Source organism: Sorex fumeus, unplaced genomic scaffold (assembly GCF_029834395.1).
Source record: "Sorex fumeus unplaced genomic scaffold, SorFum_2.1 ptg000026l, whole genome shotgun sequence".
Lineage (NCBI taxonomy): Eukaryota > Metazoa > Chordata > Mammalia > Eulipotyphla > Soricidae > Sorex > Sorex fumeus.
This window is the reverse complement of record NW_026606083.1, coordinates 7,901,353-7,922,837: the sequence shown is the minus strand read 5'-3', so window position 1 is coordinate 7,922,837 and position 21,485 is coordinate 7,901,353. Positions and strand designations below refer to the sequence as shown.

Sequence of the window (21,485 nt, the reverse complement as noted above, 5' to 3'; positions counted from 1 at the left end):
ATCTTCCCATCCACCAGCCAACCACATTTCATCCCGTCCACCCACCAGCCCCTGCATCAACCCCAGCATCCGTCCTTCCTACCCTCCCTCCTGTTTCTCCATCAGTTGTATAAGCCAGGCTCACCACTGAATAATCTGTTTTCACCTGAATGTAGCAAGGTGAGAACAACCACGTTCTTCTCTCCATCACATCAGAGATTTTAACTGGCTTCAATGCTGAAAGACTCTTCACTGACGACAGTGACTACTACTACAGTACACATCTTTTTTTCTGACATAACTAACTGGGCCAAAATCTCATTGTTTACAAAATCACCATTCTCCAATGTTTACTCAGTGTCAGGTGATTTTACACCCACTCTTTGATTTATTTTGATTTTTTTTTTTTTAGAAAGTGTTTCTTGTTTGGTGTGAACATTCCTTTCTACAGCAGAAAAACTTGAGATGTGCTAAGGTCCTGTGCCAGATCCCCAGCCTGCCAGGGGATGTGCCGCCCTTCCTGTCCCACCCCTGACCCGTTCTACCCCCTTGGCACTGTCCTGAGTCTCAGGGTTTTCCTCCCAGGGTCAAGGTGTCTTGGATTCCCTCAAAGTGAAGATGCTGAGGAAACCAGGGGCAGCTGTGAGGGGTGGGGTACATGTCTTGCCCTGGGTTCGATTTCTGGCCCAAGTAGCCTCAGCACTGCCAGGCCTCAGTGTTGTGGGGCCAAGTGACCCCTGAGCACTGCCCCAGAGGCCCCAGCATAAATAAGACAGATAGTGAGAAGGAAAAGCTCGTTCTTTCAGAAACCACTGCCTGCCCTCCTTGGGTGGTTCTACAGGAATATGACCCAGCCCTGGTCAGCCTCACAATACCTGGTCAGGGCTCATGTGCATGACCTGTGTCAGCTCCCCTGGCCTATGACACTGGGCATGCTGTGCTGTCAGGGTCACTGCTCCCAAACGCCTTTTGCTGTGGGCCCACATCCCTCTGGTCAGGAGGTTCTGAGGGGGAGCCTGGGGCAGGCACTGGGGCTACGACCTGAGCTCTTTGGGTGTGGGAGGTGCATGCTTGCACATGCAGACAATGGCAGAGCCACGTTTGTCCCCATCAAGGTGTGACACAGCCACCTTTGCCCTGTGGAGACCTGTGCCCTAGCCATGTTTGCCTTGTGGGGACGTTTGCCCTCACCACGCTTGCCCTATAGGGACGTGTTGCAGAGCCTCAGGTGACCAGTTTCTCAGGCTGCCCGGAAGGCCCAGGCACGGGGCTGGTGGGTAAGGAGTGGCCGTTCCCGTGGAGAGACTAGGGTGCAGTATGGTCGGTCGCTGTCCATCCAGGCATGTTCCACTGCCTGTTCCCAGGTCCCTCGCCCCCACCCCATCAGCATGTCCCCCAGCAGATGTGGTCATGGGCATCCTAAGTGGGTCCTCGCACCTCACTCCTGCAGGGCCTAGCTTTGGATTTGTGAGTCGTCGCTGGGCATGGGGACTGGGCAGAGATGGGGCCGAGGCTTCTCTCCTGACACCCCAGAGAAGCCAGAGGGGGTGCTGGTTTGGGGATCAAATCCGCTGGGCTCTTGGTCCGGTGCTGAGCTCAGGCCAGAGGGCTCAAGACAGAGGGGTTGCCCTGGCACCTGTCTCCTCGTGTGCCTCACCCGGAGGGCACTTGGGCTCCCTGGCTTCCTCCCTGGGGCAAAGGGGAGCCTGCTCTCTGCAGAGGACTTGTGGGAGCCCTCTCTGTGCCACCAGCCGAGTTAGATCCCATGAAGAAGGCCATCTTAGATTTGTTCACAGACTGGAATGCCATGTTGGGGGTGCAGGCAGGGGCGTAGCCCAAGGTCAGAGGAAGAAGGGCTGTGCCTTGACCAGACAGAGGACTGAGCATTTCCCTCACGGGATGTGTGACACAGGAGAGTGGCCAGCACTGGGCTCACAGGGTTCTTCTAGAAGCTTCTACCCCTGACCGAGTCGTGGCAGGGAGGAGGCCTATCCACCCTCCCTGGCTTCACACTCATGTGAGCACAGAGGTGCCAGTGCCCACACGTGCTTCTAGCTGCCACGTGGAGAGCAGGGTTGAGTCCTGTGTGGCCCCTGGCTGAGCAGCTGTATGTTACGATGATGCCACAGGTGCAGAGAGGGTGCTGGGGGCCGCAGAGTCTGCCACTCCTGCACAGTGGTCTCTGAGGAGAGATCCCCTCTAATGAGCCATTCATCAACCCCCCCGTCCCCCCTCCCACACACTCACCTCCCATGGCCACCAGCGGCTATGGGGACACCATGCCATGCGTGGGTCTTAGCCACTAGGTATCAGCCCCTGAGACTCAGCTGGCCATTCAAAGCCACCTTTCCATGTGCTCTCGAGTCCCGTGGACAGGGGATGTGATGACCTAGTCATGTGTGTTGGACTGTGCCCCCCCCCCAGAGTGTCTCCTGCTTAGAAATGTGGGGGTCAGGCCCAGTGACAGGGATGAGTGCTGCCTTATGTCCCAACACTGCAGACACAGACCTGAGCTGCGACCATAGCACCTTTGTCATGTGATAGGGATGGGTGGGAGGGAAACCGAGGCTAGTAGTGGGATCGGGTTGAAATATTAAGGTAAAGGTAAAGGTAAAGGCCCTCCCGTTGATCGTCGATTTGCTCGAGCGGGCCCAGTAACGTCTCCATTGGAGACTTTGTTGTTACTGTGTCTGGCATATCGAATACTCTCGGTAGCTTGCCAGGCTCTCCGAGAGGGGCGGAGGAATCGAACTCGGGTCGGCCATGTTGGCCGCTTGTAAGGCGAATGCCCTACCCGCTGTGCTATTGCTCCAGCCCTGGTCTATGGCCATTCCACCCTGAATGCGCCCGGTCTCGTCTGATCTCGGAAGCTAAGCAGGGTCGGGCCTGGGTTGAAATATTGTATCCCTAAAATGCAAGAATCAATAATTTTGTAAAGCACAATTCTTTAATAAACATTTTTTAATTAAAAAAGAAAAAAAAGCAAAAATCCGAATCACTCCAGGTAGAGATGCCAGGGATCGGCCTGAGCTGGCTGAGTGCCAGGCGAGTACCCTCCCAAAACTGTACTCTCTCTCCAGCCCTGTTAAATTTAACGTTCACTCTCAGTCCTTCTGTCAAGATCTTTCCATCTTTCTAATTATTTTGGTTTTCTGGTTTATTCACAGATCTGAGTACATTTTTCTGATTTATTCACCAAAAAAAAAAAAAGTGTGAGTGATGTGGAATGGGGGGTTACTGAGTAGCCAAAGACATGGCTCCCAGACCACCCAAAGGAAAGGGGGTCACTCGTGCCTCCTTTCTGGGTGCTGAGTGCCCCATTGTCAGAGTTTCAGAGACCCCCTTGGTGGGCGGCAGGTTGGGCAGCACCAGATGTTCCCAGTGAATGTCTCAGCCATAACTTCCCTCTGCTTTGCTGTTGCTACAGAAATCTGTCCTTTGAAGATGGCCTCTGAGTGGAAATGTGCTCTGGAAAAATCCCTTATTGACGCTGCCCAGTCCCCTCTTCCGATGGAAGTGTTCAAGGTAAGGGCGCCTACACCTGCCCTGTCCAGAGTGGACGTGCCGGGCTGCCTCGCCGACTCCAAGGCAGAGGATCTGGTCCAGCGCTGCCCTTCCCCCCTGACGACCTCGCCTCCCCTCTGCGAGGGTCCCTCTGTCTGAGCTGCCCTCCCCCCTGGGTCCTTCCCTCCCTCCAATCTCACTCACCTCTAGGACTCATCAAGTGCCATTCTCTTGAGTCCAAAATAAGATGCAATTATTTTTCCCCTGATCACGCTGCTCAGCAGACCGACTTATTTCTGTCCCTTTCCTCGTGGTCAAAGGTGCATGTCTGTCTGGGTTCCGCCATGACTCACCCTTCTCCAGGATCAGGGGAAAGCAGCGTCGTATCGGAGAGGGATTGGGGTGCAGATGCGGAAGTGGCTGAGGGCCAGCAGCGTTTCTGGCCAGTCCTTTCTGTTACTTTACACTTCTGCTGGAGGGCGGACGCCCTGTGTCTCCCCTTGGGATGAGGCACTTCCTCTCTGCCTGACTCCCAGTTTTAGGCCACAAAAATGAGCCTCAGTGTCTCTGCTATGACTCCCAGCTCCAAGGAACGCTTTCCAGGTGTTTGAATGCTGTGTTTTGCTAGGAATTCTGACCCCCCCCCCACACACACACACACTCCCCTCCCTCACCAATTTGGAAAATGCAGAACATCTTTTTTTTGGGGAGGGGGGGGAGGCACCACATCCGGTGATGCACAAGGGTTACTCCTGGCTCTGCACTCAGGAATTACTCCTGGCAGTGCTGGGGGAACCATATGGGATGTTGGGATTGAACCCGGGTCGGCCGTTTGCAAGGCAATTGACCTATTGATGTACTATCACTCCAACCCAAATGCAGATAAATCTTTAAAATAGACATTGATGGAAAGATAGTGATTAGTGAACCAGAGGATCCCCCCTCCCCCAGTTAGACAGGAAATGCATGTGGTTGAAGTTAGTGGGGCATCCCTGACTGCCAGCCTTCCTGTGAGAGGCCTTGAGGGCAGCACCAAGACAGCTGGGGCCACGCTACTCTGCCCACGGACAGCTGTGACCACAGACCCGGCTCCCTCGCTGGGAAACTTCTGTGCTGAGCCACTAAAATCCCTGTCTCCAGAAGGCCGTCCTCATAGCTGATGGCCGCTGGCCTCCCCGGCAGATGGGCATTCTCACACCGTGGCTGCTGGAGGCGTGCTTCGTGTCTGATGAAGTCGCCAAGATGCCCGCATGAGGGTCTGAAATGTCTCGTTCCGTTTGAAAATTGGGGTGAAATAATGAATGCAGCCCTGGAGGTGCCCAACACACCCGCGTCTGCAGCCCCCGTTCTCCCGCTCACAGTGGTCCCCGCGGTGTGACTCCCTCTCTGACCTGATTGACTCTCACAAATGGTAACCTCGCAGAACTGTCTCGTCTCCCTGTAGAGGAGCCTCAAGTCGGGCTCAGCGGTTCCCAGTTTGCCAGCTTGATTGGAATGGAACAGAATATTCACCCTGAAGGCACTGTGCAATGCCGGGAGGGTGGCCTGGGAAGGGCCACAGAGCCCGCCCGCCTGCCCGCAGCGCCCACCACAGCCGTGTTCACAGGTCTGGGTCTCGGCCTTTCCCCTTCTCGGATGAGAGCTCAGGCCTTCTTCCATTGGTTTTAAGTTCAGGCACCACAGTTGAGGGTTCGGCTGGCGCCGTTGCTCTATAGTCACAGTTTCTTTGCCGTCCCCTCCACGTCCAGCCATCCCTTCCTCAGGCGCCTCTCGCCATTGCTTCCTGGGCTCCTGCTCTGGAGATCCATCGATCGGGGCTGCTTCCCCTGGGAGTGTCAGGCCCTTTGTTAGTCCTTCCACTCAGGCCGGCCTGAGCAGGACCGCAGGGACCCCCTTCCTGGCCGGCTCTCTCCGCCCCTCCAACCTACCCACCACCTATCGGATCTGCGAGCTCCATTCCCAGCACTGCTCCCGAGAATTCCTGACTGACTCGGGTTTTAGAACAATTGGGGCTCATGGCCCTGTGGCCGCTTAGTGTCAGCCTTGGTTCTGTTCTGTCATGGCTCCCGCCCAAGTCATGGCCCTGGGCCAGTGTCACCTCCCCAGAGTGTCACAGACTCACAGGCCACCCGGGTGTTGGCTGGGGGGTCCAGAGCAGGCGTGCATGACCTGAGGCTGTGGGTCTCAGGCAGATCCCACGTAGAGCAGGTCCCATGGGGGCCAAGCCTGGCTGTTCTCAGAGCCTGGGAGATCCACCCACTCATTCCCCTCCTGCCGCATGAGTCTCTTTCTCATTTACAAGAATGTTTAAATTGTGTTTGGAATTCCTAACGAGCTATTTAGAGCGGTTGCCACAGAGTGAAGGGAACTGGAAAGGACAGGGCCTTGAACTGGAAAGCCCCCCTCCCCCCTCTCACCTGCCTCCCCGCTCCTTGCCCCACCTCCCCCATCCCCACCTCCCCCTCATCTCTCCCTTCCTGCGTCCCCATCCTTGCCTCGCCCCTCCCGCCTCTGTCCCCATCCCTCCTCCCTCCCTCCTCAGCTCCCCTAACATGGGGGTGTGGGCCTGAGAGACCCTGTGGAGATATGAGCGAGTGGGGCTTGTGCCCTGGGGTCCTTCCCGGGGACAGGGTGTGGCCAGTGCCATCCCTGCTGGGAGTCTAGCTGCACTCTGCTGTCCCGTCCTCTCTGTCGTCCTGGCCTGGGGCCTGAACCTGCCTGTGCTGGCCGTGTGGGCACTCTGCAGCCGTTCCCAGGCCTGGCTCTTCCCCCTCCATCTCGGCCAATGATGCTGTTTCTATGGCAACTATTGCTTTTCCTCTTACTGGGCAGCTGCAAACAGCAGCCATGAGGATCGGGTCCTTCTGGGGGTGCTTGGGGACCTCCAGAACTAGGATGCCACTCCCTTGCTCTGACCTGACCCCCGACCCTCTGGGCAGTGCTGGTTTCCCACTCTGCAGACTGAAGTCCTTGGCTCCCGCTCAGCCTGTGGCTGTAGGCCAGCGGGTCTGCGGGACATGAGAGCCCCTGGGGGTCCGACATGAGGGGGTCCCACATGAGGGCACCGTGCTGGGTTTCCTGCTGGGTTTCCCTCCTGGGGCAGCCCCCAGACCCCCGGTCCTGTCCTCAGCATTACCCACTTCCCACAGTGACAGGGTCGTGGAAGCCCAGCCCAGCTTTGCTCTGTCTCCCTCATGCCGTCAGCGGGACGTGGAGGGTGGGTGTAGGACAGGTGGCCTTGGAGCCCCTCCTGCATGTGGGGGCCCCGAGGGTGGCCGGCACCCCAGGCCTTGTCCTGCGACCAGCCTGGCCTCCCCCAGTGCATGGGGCAGGACTTCATGGCTGTCACCTCTAACAGACACTTTCACTGTGCCCACCTCAGCTGCCTTGCCCCTCCCCTGCCCGCATCTCTCCAAAACCCTGCAGCCCCTGCCTCCCTGGGCTGAAGCTCAGGTTCAGGGACATGGCTGTGTGGCGCCGTTTCTCACCTAGTATTTTTTTCAGTCTTGATTTACTGCGTGACTTGCAAATCAGATTGCTGTTTACATCTCTAAGTGAGAAATGGAAATGCTCATTAGTGTTCAGTTTACAGGTATTTTATTGCCCTTTTGTTATAAATATTTCAGTGAGTAAATTTAATTCAGGGCCGTGGAATTGAGACGTAATTGCGCTGGTGAGGGGATCAGGCTGGCATCCTAATGCCCGCTGGGTGGATGCACATAGCGCTGGGCCCGGGAGTGAGGGCGTGTCCAGCCACCCTCCAGAGCTGACCGTGACGTCGAGTGAACCTGCCTCAGGCTTGGCAAAGAGCACTTTGACCCAACCAGAGGCCACATGCAAGGTCCTGTGGGCCAGAACTGCACGTTGGCTCATGTGCCTTACACAGGAAGCTAGGGGGGGTCTGCACCGCACGCGTGATCCAGCATTCGAGAAGGCCCCAGGCCACAGAGGGGACCCCTGCAGTGGCATCAGCTGACCCACGGCTGTCCTGCAGGCCTCCCTCTTCTACTGTCCCCTCCATCTCCCAGGCACCCTGCTGCCTGTGCACTTAAGCTGGGATGTCAGTGGGGACCCCCATCTGACCCCAGCCTGTGAGACCAGTATCTGCGGCTCTCCATGGCCCCATCAAGGAGGGAATTGGCGGGTAGTGTTGGTTCCTCCTGGGAGCCTGGGGGCCACCCCCAGAGCTAGGGTTTTACGGAGGGCCCCGTGGGGTTGGGACTGTCCCATCTGGTCTCTCCGCACTCAGGAACTGTGAGTCCTGCACACCCACACAGCGGCCTGTATCTTGGTGGGTTGGCTATTATTTCTAAACCTTATCTGCCTCTCGGGACTTCAGATCAGATGGAAAGCCTCACATGGCCTCTCATACCCAGCCATCCTCCTGGACCCTCCCCGCCCCCCCCCCCCCAGCCTCTGTCCCCAATTGTCACGACCCCAAGTCCATGTGTGCATTCTGAGGCTCCTTCTAGGGTGGCGCTGACCGGGCTGTCAGTCCTTCACCCCCTTTGCCGTGTGCCACCTTGCTCACGTGGATACTTGGCCGCTTTCCTGGGCCCGGTGGCTGAAGTGGGGCCCGAGGAGGAGGAGGAGGAAGAGGAGGAGGAGGAATCATGAAGCAGTGAGGCGCACCCAGAGGGGAGCTGACCGCACAGCGCCTGCCCCAGGGTAGACTGCCAGACCCCTCGGTCCTGACCTCCCAGCTGGCCAGCAGCGTTCAGAGCTAAGGGCCTCCCCCGGCCTGGTGCCAGCCCCTCTTCTCTCTGCCTTCGGTGCTCGCGGTAGGCAGTGAGGCCGGGCTGGGATCCTTTGCGTCTGGCTCCTCAGGAGCCGGTTGCCTGCGTGCTCTGGCCGTGCATCTCCAGGTCTGTCAGGCACGTGGGAGCCCTAGGGACACTGGACACTGCCCAGGCTGGCCACAAAGGCTGCATCCTGCCCCTCCACCTGCAGAAACACAGCGAAATCGCAGTAGGGTTGTGTGTGTGTATGTATGTGTGAATGTGTGTGCGTGTATGTGTATATGTGTATATGTGTGTATGTGTTATATGTGTATGTATGTGTGTATATATGTGTATGTATGTATGTATGTATGTATATGTATGTACGATGTTTGTATATGTGTGTATGTGTGTATGGATGCGTGTATGTGTGTCTATTGTATGTGTTGTGTGTGTGTGTGTGTGTGTGCATTTCCATCTCATCTCAGTGGTCGGGAGCACCGTGGTCAGGTCGGGGCCTTCCGCTGCCCTCAACCCTCACGCGTCCCATCCTTCCGCAGGACCATGCCGATTTGCCAAGCCATTCCTTCACGGTTGGGATGAAGCTGGAAACCGTGAACTCGAGGGAGCCCTTTCAGATCTGTCCCGCGTCAGTGACCAAGGTGAGTGCGCCTGGGGCTTCCCCCCAGCTGGCCCAGGCAGAACAGACTTGGGGTGCAGCGGCCTTCTGGGCGCAGTGGCTGATGAGTAGTGTAGCCCATGCCTTTCAGTAATGGTGGGCTCCATCCCCAGCACTGTGGGGATCCCGGACAGCATAAGCGTGACCCAAGTTGTGCACAGCGTCTCCTCCTTGGGCTCAGATGGGAGTGGCCGGCAGCCGAGAGAAAGCAGATCTGGGGCCAGGGTGGGCTGGACAGCGCTGTAGTGGGCCTGCGGACCAGCCAGGTAGGGAGCTCGGCTTCTGCCCCTTACACTCGCTTCTCAGGGCAAACCTCAGACTGGGCTGCGGTGACAGGAGAATGAGGCGGGAGCATGCTCCCCTCCTGGCCTTGGACTCGGAGCGTCCAGCTCAGCACTGGGAGGATGGCCTTTGCCTGGGTCTGCCGTCCCCATGGGGGCCAAGCCAGCGGCCTTGTCTGGGGGTCTCCTGCTGTCAGGGTCCAGCCTTTCCCTCTCTCGCGCCCCTTCACTGCTGCTGGGCCTCTTGGAAAAGCGTTTGGGGTGTCAGAGGAGGGAAACTTCTGGGCCACAGTTTCGAGAGATGCTCCGGGAGATCGTCAGAGCGAAGGCTGTGGTCCCAGGGCAGTCCCAGAGCACCAGCCAGATCGCAGGGACGGATGGACAAGAGTGTGGGTCATTGCAGGAGGCCGAGGGGCTGTGTGACTGTCATTAGTTTCCGGCCAGGCTCCAGGCTTCTGGCTCTCGTCTCCCCCTCACTCCGGCCCCCCAGAGCCACTGGCTGCAGTGTCTGACCTTCCGTCTGTGCCCACACGATGCCTGGACACGGCCGTCCCCACACCCAAGACTGACACTGGGCTCTTGTCTCTCTCCTTCCAGGTCTTTAACAATCACTTCTTCCAAGTGACCATTGATGACCTGCGGCCAGAGCCCAGTGCTCCCTCCATGCTGTGCCACGCGGACTCCTCAGGGGTCTTACCCGCCCAGTGGTGCCTGAGGAACGGAGCCGACCTCACCCCTCCCAAAGGTGCGTGCAGGGGCTCGGGAGGGCCAGCGCTGTCCCCACCTGGCGCCTGTTGAGTCTGAAGGCGTGGTTGTGACAAGAAATGGCAGGTGATATGAGAAACGGGGAAAATTGACTTCCGTGTGACGTTAGGAGTAGGGACATGGGAGCAAGGCTCACAGGAAACTCGGGGAAAGAATTTCTTAAGTTTTCATTTAAAAAGATCTAAATGTATTATCAAAAGTAAACAGGCGTTACTAAGGGTCAAGGGTTTTTGTAACTGCGGGATTGAAACCCCTCGGTCCCTGGGTGCAAGGGGAATGAGGACCCTGTGAGGATAAGCTGTTTGTCAGGTGCTGGCACGTGGTCTTAGAACCCCCATCACATGTGCTAACACGTTTTCTCACAGACCCACACTGAGCTCTGTGTCCATTCTTCTTCAGAGTCATGGTGGGCAGGGACTTGGGTGGTCTTAGGCCCGACTAGCTGGTCAGACTCTCAGAACCTTTTCTGTGCCTGAGATGGCAGGTCCAAGCAAAGAATCCCATTTCTGGGGAATAACGTTCGAGAGCTGCAGCTCAGAACACGTGGCTCCGTGGCAGCTCTTCCGTGCCGTGCCTGGGCTGCACTTGGGCCTGTGGCTGGCATGAGCTGATTTGTGAGGTGCTGCTGGAAGGGATCCGGGGGTTTCCCCAGCGGCCCCTGGCCGGCACATCCTCCACGCTCCCCGGGGCTGGGAGTCAAGTACCAGGATGTTTTCCCATGCTTTGCGGCCTCGATGTGGGGCAACGTGTGTGCTCATGAACACCCCGCTCGCTAGACATGGGTGTTGTGGAAAGGCCGGCGTGAGGAGGCCTGTCACAGTGTGAGTTTCCACGTGCTGTGTTTGTTCTCCCCAAGCGAGTGTGTCATGTTATTGAGTTTTCTGCCAGAATGGAAAACAGCGGGTCCAGTTACCGGGTGCGGCCTGAGCCTCAGACGGCTTTCGTCTCGTGGACCAGAGCAACCGAAGGGAGATACCTCTGCCACTGGACATGGGGAAGTGAGAGAGAGAGACAGAGACAGAGACAGAGCAGAGACAGAGACAGAGAAGTGTCTGCCATAGAGGCAGGCAGGGGTGGGGGGTGGAGGGTGATGGGAGGGAACCCGGGGACACAGGTGCTGGGAAATTTGCACTGGTGGAGGGAAGGGTGTTGGAACACTGTATGACTGAAACCCAATCATGAACAGCTTTGTAGGGGTCTGTCCCACAGTGATTCAATAGAAAAAAGTTTTTAAAAAGTGGGGAGAAAAAAGATATGAAAAGGAAACGGTCTCTCTTGGCCTGGAGACAGTCAACGGCGCTGGGGCGGGGAGGAGCTCCCAAGGTACCAGTGCCCAAGCGTTTGCTCCACAAGTAAGCCGGGACCAGACCTTGAAGAGCTGCGTCTTTTGGTTTAACCCAGCAGGTGGCCGGTCAGTGAGAAGTGACCAGATGTGAGATCAGGCATCCTAGGAGAAACACGCCCTGGGCTTTATTGGCTGTGGACCAACCATGAGTTGCTTTGTGACTTTTTATTTTTGAGTCTCACCCAGCAGTACTCAGGGTTGCCTCCTCGCTCAGAGCTCAGGGCTTGGAACCCGGCCCCCAACATGCCAGGCACATGCCTGACCCGCTGAGCTCTGGCATCTGACGTGCTCTGTGGAAATGACATCACTGCCCTTCTTGGCATGTCGTGGCAGAGACCAGTGATAGGAACATCTCATCCCCAGAGTCTCCCCTAGAATGGGCTGAGCTGCTCTGTTTCCATGGTGATGTGTGAGCAGAAGTGACCATTAACCTTTACCAGCTGCTGCCTGGGCAGGGTGCAAGTGCTGGAAGAGGTTCTAGGTGAAAGGTGGCAAGTCCTGGCTGGGAGCCTGGTGCCGTGTGCGGTGGAATCCACTGTAGCCCTCATGGGAGCCCTCATGGGTGTCGGGAGAAGGCGCCAGCCAACGAGATCACCATGTGTGACTGCGAGGTGTTTGGTGAAGCAGAATCATGCCTGTCCAGGTGTGGGGGAGCCCCTAGAGAGCCCTGAGCCCCACCCCTGTGACGGTCCCCCACCACCGTTTCAGCCTCTCTGCTCTGGGGTTCAGGCACTCAGCATTGCCTCCGCTGGTCCTCACTCACTTCCTAGCACTGGGGGAAGGGGGTGACTTTCTTCAGGAATGGGGGAATCTGGCTCCCCCAGCACGTGAGGGCCAGGAGGCTGACCATGGACTTGGGGGGCTCGGCCATATGTGAGGGCTCCTTGGACTGACGCCAGTGGCGGGGCCGAGATGGCCGTGTGTCAGAGTAAGTGCCCCTACGGTGATTCGCTGAAACTGTGGAACAGATTAGAAGGCTGGGGAATGCCGGATGCAGGCGTCCCGGCCCTGCGATTATTCCAACTCTCTGGTTCTTCCAGTCTCCTGCTTTTCCCACGGCGTGGGACACGTTCCCACATGTCTGTCTGCTGAGTCTCCATTGAAACCTCCAACAATCATTCTCCGCGATTTTTTCCCCCGACAAACGGTGCGATTTCATGCCTGCCCAGCTTCACGTCGGAAGCCATCAGGAGGGTCTCCTCTGCGAATGGCAGAGACCCGCCCCGCCCCCCATCATCGTCAACAAGACCGCCTTTGTATCTCCACGGAGAATATTTTTACTGGATTTTGGGTTTTTTAACGATATACATTCCCAGAAGCAGAGTCGTTGTGTCAAAGTTCACGAACGGTTTCCCTGCCGACCTGTTTTCCCGAGCCTGGCCGCTGACCTGCTGATGGGTTTGGTTGTGAGTGGGACTGTTTTATGCCAATTAATGTGTATCATCAGGAAATGGCCAGTGACCTGTAACAGCTGGACCGTCATTCAGAATAAGCACCAATGAAAGCTTCAGTAACTCGAGTGGCTGCGGTCCAGCCACCTCCCACGGCTCGGGCAGCCCTGGCCAGCTTGGGCTGTGGGGCCTCTTATCCACTTTCCTCTGGGCCACCTCCCTCTCCCCCTCCCTGCATTAAGCATGTTTTCCTGGCTCTGGTGAGGCCTTGGTACTTCTTGTTCTGTCTTTGTTGATTAATGAGCCTAATTGACTCCTGTCGTCTCTATTATCCAAACCACCACAATTTGTTTTTATGTAGCCGTTATTTTCTGAGCTGTCACAAAACAACTGTCCAAAGAGAGCTCATTATCGGCCAGGGGAAAGGAATTTTAAGTGACGAAGTGAATAAAGGTCCCTCAGAGAAGCGGGGGGGGGGGGGGGGGGGGTAGAAAGCCATGCTGCAGAGAGGCTGGTCCAGAGCAGAGTAATTCGTTTCCCAGTACCCAGCGCCATGTGACCGCCCTGGAGATGCTGGCAGAGGACGGCTCTGCTCGTCAGGGCGAGGGCCGGTCGCTGGGCACAGGCTGTGGCCGAGAGGCCCTGCTGGAGGTGACAAGTAAGAGAAACCCAGTCACTGCTCTGTGCCAGGTGACATTTTTCTCTGAGCAGATGCCAGCCCTGGGGAATGCCAGACTCCACCTGAGTGAGTGGATGGGCGGGTCCCTGGGGGACACAGCCATGCTGGCCTCCATTGCCCGGAGTTGCCACATACACACGTGTTCCCTCTCCTGGAGTGGCCAGGCAGCCCCGGGAGAGGCATTGGGCCCCACAAGTCTCCTATATCAACGGAACTGGTCCCCCGCAGCCTCACAGGCCAGACTCCCAATGCAGTTCAGCTCCTGTCCACCCCCCCCACCCCCAGGCCGGCTGTCCCCCGGGGAGTGGCCACGGGAACAGGCCACCATAAGAGAAAGGAGAGAGTTCTGCTGTGACCGAGGGGCAGGGCAGCTGTCACCTGGAGGCCACATGGAGACCGTCCCTTGGGAGCTCAGGAGCAGGAGGGGGTGGGCCCTGGGGTCTCCCATTGCCAGGCTGTGAATCCCACAGCCTGTCCTGCTCCCCACTGCCACTGGCAGCTGTATCCTGCTGTGAGTGTCTTTTGCTGGACAGCAGAGCCAGACACTGGTTTAGAGATGGGCCCAGACCTACTTTTCTTCCCTGGAACTTATGCTAAGGTGCATGACCTTTGGGCATGCCCCGTGGGCTCAGAGAGCTTCCAGGGCATGGGCAGGGCACAGAACACTGCTTGGTGGAGGGAGGCTATAGAGGGAGGGATGCAGGGAGGACTCACAGAACTTTCCATAACCTTCTGGAGAGGATGCATCACATCGCAGTGCCTGGAGGCAGCTTGTGGGAAGGGAATGATGGACCCATGGGATGGAATAACAGGGGTGTCCCAGGGCTGGGGTCCCTCTTCCATGCATGGCTGTCGGGGAGTGGGGTTGAGGGTCAGCCTTCCCTTACCACATCCCCTCCCATCTTAGAAGACTGGCTCGGGGCTGGTGTAACGTGCGTGCCTGGCATCCCACCACCTGGTTCCACTCCTGGCCCTGTAGGGCCCCCGACGGCAGCAGGAGCACCTCCCTACTCCCCCCGTGGGCCCCTCCCCTATCCATCATCTGAGCTCAGTAAGTGAAGGAACAAACTGTTTCCTGGTGAGGGTCAGATGGAAAGAAGGGCTGCGGGGCCTCCGTTTCCCCAGGGCAGCCAGGCGTACCCTGAGACCGTGGGCTGCGGCAGCCGAAGGCCCAGTGAGCAGCAGGTGTCTGGGGAAGGAGGTGGTCAGGAGGCCCTGAGAAGGATTCAGGAAATCCGAGATTTCTCTCGCTCCCCCTCAAACCAGGCGACTGCTCGGGGCACAGCTGACCCCCCACGGCCGCTTGCATACCTGAGCATGGGCCCCAGCAGCGTCTTTCCAAGGCTTGCCTGCACCTCAGGATGGATTTGTTATATCACACACACACACACACACACACACACACAATGGAGTGTGTGTGTCAGCGCACACGAGATGGAGTGTGTGTGTGTGAGTACACACATGGTGGACTGTGTGTCAGCACATGTGATGGAGTGTATGTGTGAGCACACACATGCTAGGGCTGTATGTATGCACACATGCCAGGTGAAGGGAAGAGAGGGAGAGGGACCCTACGAGGACAGGCTCCCTGCTGAGAAGGCTCTGCCTGAGGCACAGGCATCCTTGTTGGGTCCCAGCCACCACCCCTGCCCTGCCCACCTCACGTGCTCTCCTTTACTTTGTGCAGGCTATGCTGGCCGGGCTTTCAACTGGGCCGACTACCATGAGCAGCATGGCACGGAGGAGGCACCAGCCTTCTGCTTCAGAAACGTAAGCGGCACCTCCCCTTCTCAACACGGAGCGGCCTCCTGGGTAACCAGGAGCTGCCTGGCCTGAGTCCCCCTGGGAAGACCCCCCCACATCAATACAAGGGTCTTGGGGCCACAGCCATAGCACAGCAGGTAAGGTACTTGCCTTGCTCGTGACCAGCCTGGGCTCGATCCCCAGCTTCCCATACAGCCAGGAGTCACTCCTGAGTGCCGAGCTGGGAGTCAGCCCTGAGCATTGCCAGGTGTGGCCCCAACGCAGGGGGATGAAACAGAGTCTTAAAGCATAAGCATCCTCATTTCTCGGAATCCACTTTGGGCTCTCCTTACGCTAAGTCCCTTCCTCATTCTCAAAGAGTTACTGGTGTATTATAGTATCTGTGTGTGTGGGTATGGGTGCGTGCGGGTGTGTGCGCATGTATGTGCATGTATTTATTTGTGTGTGTGTGTGCTTGCATGCATATGTGTATGTATGTGTGCATGTATTTGTGTGTGCGCGTGTATGCATGTGTGTTTGCGTGTTTGTGCATATGGGTGCATACATGCGTATGTACGTGTGTGTGTTTGCACGTGTGTGCCTTGGCTTAACTGTGACAGGAGTTTCTTGTATCAGTCGTTCAGGAATGACCGTCTCAACTCATCCCCCCTCAGAGCTGTGAAGAGAGACGGTGACTCACCCCTGCCGCGCCAGTCCCTGGCCCCAGTGGGGCTGCAGGCCCCCCGGCACGGTGCCCCCAGTTGGGTGCTCGTGTTCTCGAATGTGCTCTCTGCAGGGGCTTCCAGGAGACAGGCGCAGCTCTGCAGACCCCTTTGGCCCTGTGGACTTGTGAAGGAGATAGCTGCTTCCTGGGCACAGCTGGAGGCCAAACAAGCCTGGACAGAGCTGCTCCTGGCCCTAGTTAGTGCAGGGAGGAAAATCCTGCCCTTCCCCTCGTGTGCGTGTGGCCCGTTGCTGCGGCCATGCCCAGGGGGTCAGTTTCTGCTCCCTTTCAACCAGCACTTGTTTGCGTGGATTGAATGGTTGGAGCCCCAGCCTCATCCAGGCGCCCCCTGAGCCCCAGGGTCTGGCTGCCCAGCCGAAGTGCCGCATATCCCTTGGGAAAGCACCTGCTTCCTTTGTTCCCGTTGCGTGGTTGCCGCCCATTGGCAGCTGTAGCACATCCCCAGTACTTTGCCGAGTGTGGTGAGCTCGCTGCAAGTGCTTCTGAATGGGAGGTTTATTATGGATTCAGTTTTAACCACACAACTCAGGTGTCCTCAGGAGAGGTGAAATGCAGGGCCAGGAGATATCTCACACTCAGGGTGGACCCGGGATGAAGCCACCCAGCAGAGGCCGAATGAAACACAAGCACCGGCAGTGGGCTAGTTATTGATCCTTTATAAATTACCCTTAGGCTGCCAACTGGGGTGGAAAGAGGTCGTGTGGTTGTAATTTTCCCTAGCTAAGCAGTGCATTTGCACTGACTGAGAGGCTTTGCAGGCAGCCGTGAAGCTGTGAGCAGCTGGGCAGCTGTGTGCACCGGCACTCAGGAAGGCAGACAGTGGGTCACAGGAAATAGCCTGCCTGGAGCATCCTTCCTCCCAGTTCCCAAAGGAACAAAAGGAAAGTGGCACATCGGGTCTTCACGGCCACTGCAGAGTTTCATGTTGGTTCCGTAGAGAGGTCATAGCATCTTCTGCTCAGCCTATATGAAAGATGGGTCAGCCCACTGCTCCAGTTTCTTTTCACTGGTCACAAAAAGGGCGTAACCTGGGCTGCTTACGGGAGCCCGTTGCCTGATCTCAGTTCATACATTTCAAAATAGACACTGTCACTGTCACTGTCCTCCCATTGTTCATCGATTTGCTCAAGCAGGTCCAGTAACATCTCCACCGTGACAAGTGTTACTGTGTTTGGCATATTGAATACATCACGGGTAGCTTGCCAGGCTCTGCCATGTGGGCAAGATACTCTCAGTAGCTTGCTGGGCTCTCCAAGAGGGGCGGAGGAATCAAACTTGGGTCGGCCATGTTGGCTGCTTGCAAGGCAAACACCCTACCCACTGTGCTACTGCTCCAGCCCAAAATAGACGCAGTCATACTATTTTGTCAAACTTGTTAAAATTTATAGCAGTGAGCGATATGATATTTACTTTTAAATATCAGGAGTGAATTTTGCTTCCAGCCTGGGTGGAGGGAATGCACATAGTGGGCATGGCCCAGATGGTAGGAAGGAATAGGAATAAGGCAACTTCCTTGGCCATGGGGAGGAGCAGGGGGCGTGGAGGGAGCAGGTGCTAGGAGAAAGTGGCGTGACTGAAGTGGCATTTTCTTACAAAGTAGCCCTTGATGCTGCTTCTCGAGCAGTGAAAACGTGGTCGATGGCCCACTTGTGTCCGCCAGACCCTGGGACCTCAGCAGAGGGCTGTGGTTTGAGTTTGGGTTTCCACAGAGGTAGGCAGGGAAGAGAAGTCCAGGATGCGGGCACAGGAAAGGCCATGAGACGGGCAGGACCAGCCTGCTGCTCGCACGAATGACCCGAGGAGCGCCTTTGCTGTGGCAGCCCCAAGACAACGTCAGGGGCACTGGGTTCCCATGAGAATTCGTGCATGAGGGTTTATAGCATCTTGGGCCAAGGCTGAGAGCTGGAAAGAGCCTGTGGTCCCCAGTGTGGTCCCTCCCGGGCAGCCGCCTGCTATAAGACTCAAGAGCTGCCGGGATGTGTAGGAGTACCCAGAGCGCCCAAAACTCGATGTCTAACCCTGTTATCTGAGGTCATGGAAATGCGGAGCCCAGAATGGAGCCCTTCCTACTCCCAGGAGGAGTTAGGAAGCCAGTGGTGTCCAGAGGGCCCCAGGAACCACGTGGGGACAGGACACGTTCCTCGGTCCTGCTAGGGCCTGTGATGAAGCTGCAGAGAGAACAGCTTAATCACTTAATCACTTAACTTCCCGTTAGTCATCGATTTGCTCGAGCGGGCGCCAGTAATGTCTCCATTTGTCCCTGTCGCGTGCTAGTGTAGCCCAATGGCATCTGTTCGCTCCAGGAACATGAAGGGCCTCAAACCGATCGTTCATGATCTTGACGAAGAAGTCTGACCATCTGGTAGGTGGGCGGCCACGCGGTCTCTTGACATCCCGTGGAATCCAATCAGTAACAGCTCTAGTCCAACGGTCGTCTTTAAATCTCATTACGTGACCAGCCCATCTGATTTTCGACACCTTGGCAAATGAGACAGCGTCCCTGATCCTTGATCGTCGACGGATGTCAGAACTCCAGATTCGTTCTCTCATTTGAGTGAAACGTGATATTCCAAGCATAGCTCTTTCTATTCTTCTTTGGGAGACCTGAATAGCGTCATAATACAAGCAACACACATACACAACATAAATACATGCACATACAATACACACACCATAAAGCAAATCCCGCCCTAAAAGTGCGCGTTCACGGTCTGGCTGGAGAACACGGGAGCCAGGGGGCCGAGAGCAGCACAGGCACACACAAACAGCTTCAGTGAGCGGTGCTCCTGCCCGAGCCGGAGCTGGGCCGGGCCAGGCAGTGCCCACAGAGAGGGGGAGAGCAAGGAAGGGGCACAGCCCTGGAGGCTGCTCGCCCACGGACACCCCAAGTAGAGTCCTCACTCTGGACTCCCAGGGGACGGAAACCTGGGAATGACATGCGTGGGCCCCTGTGCCCGCAGAGGAGGACTGTGTGTGGTAAGCTAGTGGGTGAAGGGGCAGGTGAGTTATAGCAGCGTGTGAGTGTAATGTGAGCATATGTGTGTGGGAATATGGGTGGGGGTGATGCGACTGTGTGTGTATGTGGGTGTAATGTGATTGTGTGGGGCCGGGTGGCAGTGATGTGGCTGTGTATGTGTGGGTGTAATGTGATATGTATGGGTGTAATGTGCCTGTGTGTTTGTGTATGTATGTGAGTGTAATGTAACTTTGTGATTATGTGTGGTCCATTACTTCAGAGCAGTGCATGGGTTTGTATATTCTTGGATCTCATTATCCTGTCACTGTGCAAACGTGTGTGTGCATGTTTCACTGTCTTGTCATGGTGTGTGTGAGACAGTGTGCATGGGTAAGTGGGTGTGTACGAGTGTGTGTGTGTGTGTGTGTGTGTGAGTGCTGGATGTATGAGTGTATTCACTGTCTTGTTGCAGTGACTAAATGTGGTTGGGGGACATATGTGTGTGAGTGTATGCATGAGTAAGCATGTGTGAATGTGAATATGCATGAGTGCATATGTGTGTGATTATGTATATTGTGTGTATTGTATGTGCATGTATTTATGTTGTGTATGTGTGTTGCTTGTATTATGTGTCATGTGTATGTATTGTGTGAGTGCCTGTGTGTGAGCATATGTGTATGTGTATTGCATGAGTATGTAAGTGTGTATGTGTGTATTTGTATTGTCCTGTGTATGTGTATTGTGTGAGTGCAAGTATGTGAGCATATGTGTATTTGTATTGTATGTTGCATGTGTGTTGTGTTATGTATGTATGTATACTGTGAGTATATGTATATATTTGAATTGTGTTGCATGTATGAGAGTGCGTGTGTGTGCATATGTGTATTTGTATTGAGTGTACATATGTATATTTGTGTTGTATATGTTGCATATGTGAGTTTGTGAGTGTATGTGTGTCTGTGTGCATGTGTATTGTCAGTGTGCATGTGCATATGTGTATTTGTATTGTGTATGTATATTTGTGTTGTGTTGCATGTGAATGTGAGTGCATGTGTGCATGGATATTGTGTGATGTGAGTGTGCATGTGTGTATTTGTATTGTATATGTGACTATGCAATGTATATTTGTGTTGTGTTTCATGTGGGAGTATAGTATGAGAGTGCATGTGTGTGTATTGTGAGTGTGCAGGTGTGCACTTATATTGTGTACATTGTATGTATATGTGTATTTGTTGTGTGTGTTGCATGTTTGAGTGTATTGTGTGAGTGCATGAGTCTGTGCACATGTATTATGTGAGTGCATGTGTGTTAGTGTGCATGTGTGTATTTGAATTGTGTGTGCATATTTATATTTGAGTTATGTGTTACATGTGTAAGTGCATATGTGTATGTATTGTGTGAGTGTGTGTATTGTGAGTGTGCAGGTGTGTATGTGTACTGAGTGTGTGTGTGTGTGTGTGTCTCCTGTGCTCACACCGTGTCTGAAACTTGGGGCCACGTCTCTGTCTTTCAGACTGCGTTCAGCCGAGGCTTCACAAAGAACATGAAACTTGAAGCCGTGAACCCCCGGAACCCCCGGGAGCTGTGCGTGGCCTCGGTGGTGGGCGTGAAGGGGAGGCTGCTGTGGCTTCACCTGGAAGGTAGGTCGGGGCGCATTCAGGCGCACGTTGGGGCACCTAGGGGGCACGTGCGAGTGCACGTTGGGGTGTGTCGGGTGCATCTGGGGCGCGTTAGGACGCACGTTTGGACGCACGTCAGGGTGCGTTAGGACGCACGTTTGGGCGTGTCGGGGTGCGTTAGGAAGCACGTTGGGGTGCGTTCGGGCGCATCGTTGGGGCGCATTGGGGTACGTAGAGACGCACGTTGGGGCACGTTGGGGGAACAGATCTTCCGGAGAGCGTCACTCTCCCTTTAGGTAAACATCTTAAATTATTCAGTGTTCTTAAATAGGTGAAGCTAATCAAATAGAAATTCATTCAGAGGCGCTCATCTGAACTAATAAGTCCATGAAATGAGATTCCGAGGGGGAGGGGATGATTATGTTTGGAATACAGAGGACTCTTTACATCTATGATTATGAGTGCTAATGTCACAATTAAATTAATATGAGTCACTAAAACGGGTATTTGAGGTCTTGGCTATTAATAGGATAAAAGTACAAAGGTAAATTTTAATGTGAAGAATACCCTTTACTTTGGTTTCTTCCAAGAGGTTCTTGTGGGGTTTTCCCCCCTTAAAATAGTAACCAGAAATGACTTTCTCTTCAGATAGATAATAACCAGGGTTTAGACTTGTTTGTTTAATGATACTTAAACTGTTCTGTATCAAAGCTACATGTTATGTATGATTGTACAGACATTTTTCAGAATCACGTGTTTTGTAAGCAGAAGTAAAGGGCAAATATCTTGATCAGGTTTAGGGTCTTAATAGAAGACTTTATTTTAGATTTTATTTTCAATGAGAAAGAATGTAAACAAATTAGATATCTGATGTTTCCCCCGGTCTCCCCTGATTTAAAATGGATATTTGTTTATTAGTTTCATTTTTGTTCGTTTTCATAACCCTTCCTCAGTGTTGGTGATACCCACAGAAAAACAAGACAGTGTGAACAGTGTCCTAATGTCAGCTCTCCTGGTCTGCAGGTTCATTCTTCACCATGCTCGGACCACCCTGACATAGGAAGCTTAGAGGATAATACTG

The 21,485-nt window shown here is 55.1% G+C and overlaps 1 protein-coding gene across 1 annotated transcript in view; it reads left to right on the top strand.

The window, feature by feature from the left end:
• The window catches only part of SFMBT2 (Scm like with four mbt domains 2), a 59,856-nt gene that overhangs the window by 25,547 nt on the left and 12,824 nt on the right, over positions 1–21,485 (top strand). The window contains 5 exon segments of the mRNA XM_056114579.1: positions 3,407–3,504; positions 8,762–8,863; positions 9,759–9,906; positions 15,029–15,111; positions 20,299–20,425. Coding sequence (XP_055970554.1) covers positions 3,407–3,504; positions 8,762–8,863; positions 9,759–9,906; positions 15,029–15,111; positions 20,299–20,425 — 558 coding nt within the window.